This window comes from Archocentrus centrarchus, chromosome 24, assembly GCF_007364275.1.
Source record: "Archocentrus centrarchus isolate MPI-CPG fArcCen1 chromosome 24, fArcCen1, whole genome shotgun sequence".
Taxonomy (NCBI): Eukaryota; Metazoa; Chordata; class Actinopteri; order Cichliformes; family Cichlidae; genus Archocentrus; species Archocentrus centrarchus.
In genome coordinates, this window is record NC_044369.1 from 5,154,886 (window position 1) to 5,159,622 (window position 4,737).

Sequence of the window (4,737 nt, forward strand, 5' to 3'; positions counted from 1 at the left end):
GATGCTGGCTGGTCTGGGAGAGAGGGCAACAATGCTTCACACTGAACGTGGATGATGACCTAAAGCATACTGCAAAACCCAAAAGTATATGAAGGCAAAGAAATGGGATATTCTTCAGTGAACAAGTCAGTCACTGCATGGTTTCCACTTATTAAATACAAACATGAGTGCAGGAACACCCACATGATCGTACATTCACATAATTTTTCTAATGAGAAAAAAGACAAAGGATGAGCAGAACAAATAAACCCAAAAATGAAAATATATTTACACATTAACATATGCAGCAGTAATTAAAACACAATATTTACAAAATGTCACCAGTAAAAAAAAAAAAAAGAGAGTAGGATATTTGTTACATTTAATACCTCTATATATATATATATATATATATATATATATATATATATATATATATATATATATATATATATATATATATATATATAAATAAAATGTCACATGGTGTCTTTCTTATAGTCTCAGTTGAATTACTGCTCTGGTATCTTGGAGGTAATGAAAGATTAATTTGTAATTTTATGAGGTGATGTCTGAAATTATAAATCTCTTTGAACAGCCAGACAGTAACACATAAAAACATCAGTTCTTATTTCTGTTAGCAGCAAAAGAAAAATGCCATGTTGTGTTCAATGACACAAACATAGCTGTATACCTGTGTGTATATATATATATATATATATATATATATATCCAAAATTATTTGCATTAATAAATTAAGAGTAGGCTATAAATAATACTACAAAAAGAGACCATGCTGTATTGATAGGTGGGCTGACAGGAACCTTTACAGTGTTTTTTTTTTCCCCTCTGTATACAAAAGTATTTCAACAGCAAACGAGAAAATCCACCAGAAAGAAAAAATAACCATCGTTTTTAGGTGAGATTCAGCAGTTCAAACAATGCTTCAAATGCCCTGAATACATACAGTGATTCACCTTTAACCCCCCGATGATCGAAATTACAGATGAAACCACAAACACAGACTGAGCAGACTCAATCTGACTGATTACTTGAATGAGTAAGGTACCTGTTTATAGCCAGACAGTGATCGAAGGCCATGTCCTTTCTCACTGCATTATAGCTATTGATGATGTCATTAAGGTGAATGAGATCACCCCGGGGTGACCCATTTTAGTGTCTGCCAGGAGGCATGATTCATGATTTACACAGTAAGAGTTATTCAGGGAAATTTTACTCTTCAGTAAGACGAGCTGGGCTGTCAAACTGGTATCATCGAGGTGCTCTCAACATAACAAGGTACGGTTTATTGTGACTCATAAATCAGTTTACAAGAAACGATCCCGGCAATTTTCTACAGTAATTTTAACCCACATTGTAAACAGTGATAATGAAAGAAACATTTCTGCCATCACTGTTGTGATATAGCTACAGGGCTCATAAACATGTGTGTTTGTATTTCCGCATGTTTTAAAAATCTTGAGAAAGTAGACAAATACTTATATGCCTTATCTCCACAGTGCACTTTAACCTCATAGTCCCCTTTCATGAAGTAAGTGTGTTTTTGGTGAATCTTCATTTTCAGGTGGTATGCTGTGTTTTTGATATGGTGTCACCACAGAGAGAAACTCTTCCTCCTCTGTTTTCATGACCTTCAAATGACAGTACTGCGTGCAGGCTGTGGTGGGGTTCCTGTTGAGGGGTCTGTTGCCTGTGGAGCTCCTTTCAGTAAAAATGGGAAGTAACTGGAGAGATAGAGCGCTTTAAACTTGCTGCTACAGAAGCAGTAGACCAGCGGATCGAGCAGGCAGTCGATGTAGGAAAGGACCATGAAGCCATCAAAGGCCACTCCAGCTTTGTCCTGGATGGTATCAGACTTCTCCTGGACCCGAATGATCACCAAGACCATCCTCGCTATGGCGCCGGGGAGAAAGCAGAACGAGAAGACCACCATGACAGTAATGACCACAAAGACCGCTCTTTTCAGCTTTTTCTCATCCCCGACTGTTTTTGTCTTGAGTCGCTTGACGATGCACGCAGTGCAGTAGACCAGGATGAAAAAGGGGATAAAGATCTGAGTAAAGATGACCGTCTCTCGTATGCCGTCCACCACATCCTTAAACAGGGGGAACCAAAAACAAAGGGGGTCAACGTAATTCAAATGTACATCAATAGCACAGGTATCTTTCTTGATTGTTTGGCCTAAGAGTTCCGAATAGTTGTATAACAGAAACATGAAGGCTAACAGTTTAAAATCATTGTTCAAGGCAACTGTGGAGGATTATTAGAATAAAAACATTTGTGAAAAACTGCTTTGTTTAAATGAAACACACACAACTTATAACATAAGGCCACTCCTGGATCAACAGATCACCATCGTAGTTTTTTCTGTTATTGTAAAATTTACACAAAATATTTTGTTTAAAATAGTATTTTTTTTAACAACTTATAAACTCCTGAAATAAGACTCCAATTCCAAATGAGTTGAGACATTGTATAAAATGTGAAATAAGACAATGCAATGATTTGCAAGAAAAAAAGTGGCAACTAAAGGCTGGTAAAAATAAGCATTACTTAACAGAAACAGCTGGAGAGAAAATTTGACTAATCAGGTTAATTGCCACCAGATCAGTAACATAATTGGCAATTTGCAAATTAAGCATCAGTTTTTAAGAAGTAAAGCTGAGCAGAGATTCTTCAGTCTCCAAAAAACTTAATCTAGAAATTGTGAAACTATTTCTGAATAATGTTTCTCAATGTAAAATTGCAAATGCTTTGAATATCTCATCATCAGATTCAAAAGATTCAGAGTTTCTGAAGAAACCACTGTGCACGACAGACTAAACCAAATGCCCATGATCTCCAGGCCCTCGGGCAGCACTGCATTAAAAACAGGCATGATTCTGCCATGGAAATCAGTGCATGGGCTCAAGAGCACTTACAGAAATCACTTTCTGTGAACTCAGTTCATCAACAAAGAAGAGGCAGGACTGCTGAGCAGCAGGAATCCTGCATCAGACAAGAATAGGACAACATTCCTGCCCCAAAAGTCCAGAAACTGGGATCAAGCGGGACGCTACACAGCAGTAACCATGGCTGTAGGTCAACTTTTTTGAAATATGTTGCTGCCATCAAATTCAAAATGAGCCAATATTTTTCTTAAAATGGTAAATTTTCTAAGGTTAAACATTTGGTATATGTTTGCTCTATTGCGGATAAAATATGGGTTCGTGAGATTTACAAAACATTGAACTTTATTTTTATTTACATTTTTACACAGCACCCTCAGTTTTATCATTATCATCTTTGGTCCCACAACGCAAAAACTGTGCAAACAATAGGATGGGTAAACATCACCTGTGTTTAGAAATTGGCCCCATTGTAACTCAATGATAATCTGAATAACAGACATACTGCCTCATAATGAGACACATGGTTGTACTCACTGAACATTTGTCCATATTTCTGACTGTACATGTATTTGGGTTTCCTCTGGGTACTCAGGTTTCCCCCCACAGTCCAAATACATGCAGTTAGTGGGGTGAATCTAAACTGTGCATAGGTGTGAATGTGAGTGTGAATGTTGTCTGTCTACTAGCCTGCATGGATGAGAACATTCCCATCTGCTCAGACTTGACTAATGCACATTTCTAATTTGTGATTCAGCTTCTAGGACCTTAATCACATCCAGTAAACTGAGTTATTTTAATATTTTCAATCTTATTTAGCTGTGTATCATGTATCATTGTCATCAAGGCTCCTTCGGCACTGTGTTGCCACATGATCACAACACAAGTTCATAAACATCAAAAAATAATTAGAGTTTTGGGCAAATTATTTGTGGCTCAGATGCTTTGTCACCACTTGTTTCACACCAGAAACTGCCAGGAGTAGAAAACACTTGGATGTAGTGATACTAAAAGATACATCAAACATGTGAGCTTACCGTGATCAGGGTATATCTTTCTGAATCGAGGCTGCTGCAGTGAATACTTTTCAGCATCGAGGGGATGGTGAGAGGCAGAAGCAGCACCCAGATCATGATCGAGATCTGTGGCGCTTTCTTGAGCATTTTTAGGATACCTTTTTGACCAGGGTGCACCACCTTAAAATACCGATCAATGGAAATCACTGTTAGGAAGGCGATGCTGGCTCCGCGGTTTAAAAACAGCGTGAAAAGCACGGCTTTGGAGATGATCATATGTGTATATCTTTGTTCCTGGATGAAGTTGTGCACCTTTACAGGCATGCAGATCAGCAGGAGGATGTCGGCCAACACCAGGTTAAAGAGGAAGAAGTGATTTGATTTGGATTTCCAGAACTTGAGCTTGAATATGAAGAGGTGGAGGACGGATGCATTCAGAGGCAAAGCCAAGATGAAAATTATAATCATGACAGCTGCATAGAACTTATACAGTTCCTTGTGTGGAAGCTCACGGTCATTGTCACATTTGTAAGTTGCAGTGACATTTCCCATTTCAACAGTCAAAAAAGTTGCCTGGGAAGGAGTAAATATGAGTCGCAAGCTAGAAAACAAAATGAATTTCTAACCTGCGAGCGCAGAGCAAAGTAGTTTCTCAAAAGAAATCAGTTCAAAGATCAAGTCTCACCCTGCAAACAAAACAGAAATCCTGCCAAACAAGTTTCCTCAGTGTCTTTAGTTTTTGGTCCTCTGTTTAAGTTTCTTCTTTCAGTCCTCGAGTCACTGCAGCTTTATTTTAAAGTCTGTACCGGTTCCAGTCAAATCAGCAAGTAATA

The 4,737-nt window shown here is 38.0% G+C and overlaps 1 protein-coding gene across 1 annotated transcript; it reads right to left on the reverse strand.

Annotated features, from left to right (window-relative positions):
• Positions 1–696: 696 nt before the first annotated feature.
• On the reverse strand, positions 697–4,737 carry LOC115774563 (hydroxycarboxylic acid receptor 2-like). The gene is made up of 2 exons (XM_030721914.1): positions 3,926–4,737; positions 697–2,095 (listed from the first exon to the last, which is right to left on the reverse strand). The coding sequence occupies exons 1-2, from the start codon at positions 4,454–4,456 to the stop codon at positions 1,634–1,636; spliced, it is 993 nt and encodes a 330-aa protein (XP_030577774.1). The 5' UTR covers positions 4,457–4,737; the 3' UTR covers positions 697–1,633.

Bases quoted from the DNA above. Each gene is read 5' to 3' on its own strand.
- LOC115774563 (XM_030721914.1), bottom strand. From the start codon at position 4,456: ATGGGAAATGTCACTGCAACTTACAAATGTGACAATGACCGTGAGCTT. The intron at 2,096-3,925 runs GTAAGCTCACAT...CCCCTGTTTAAG, and splicing joins AAAGATATACCCTGATCACG to GATGTGGTGGACGGCATACG.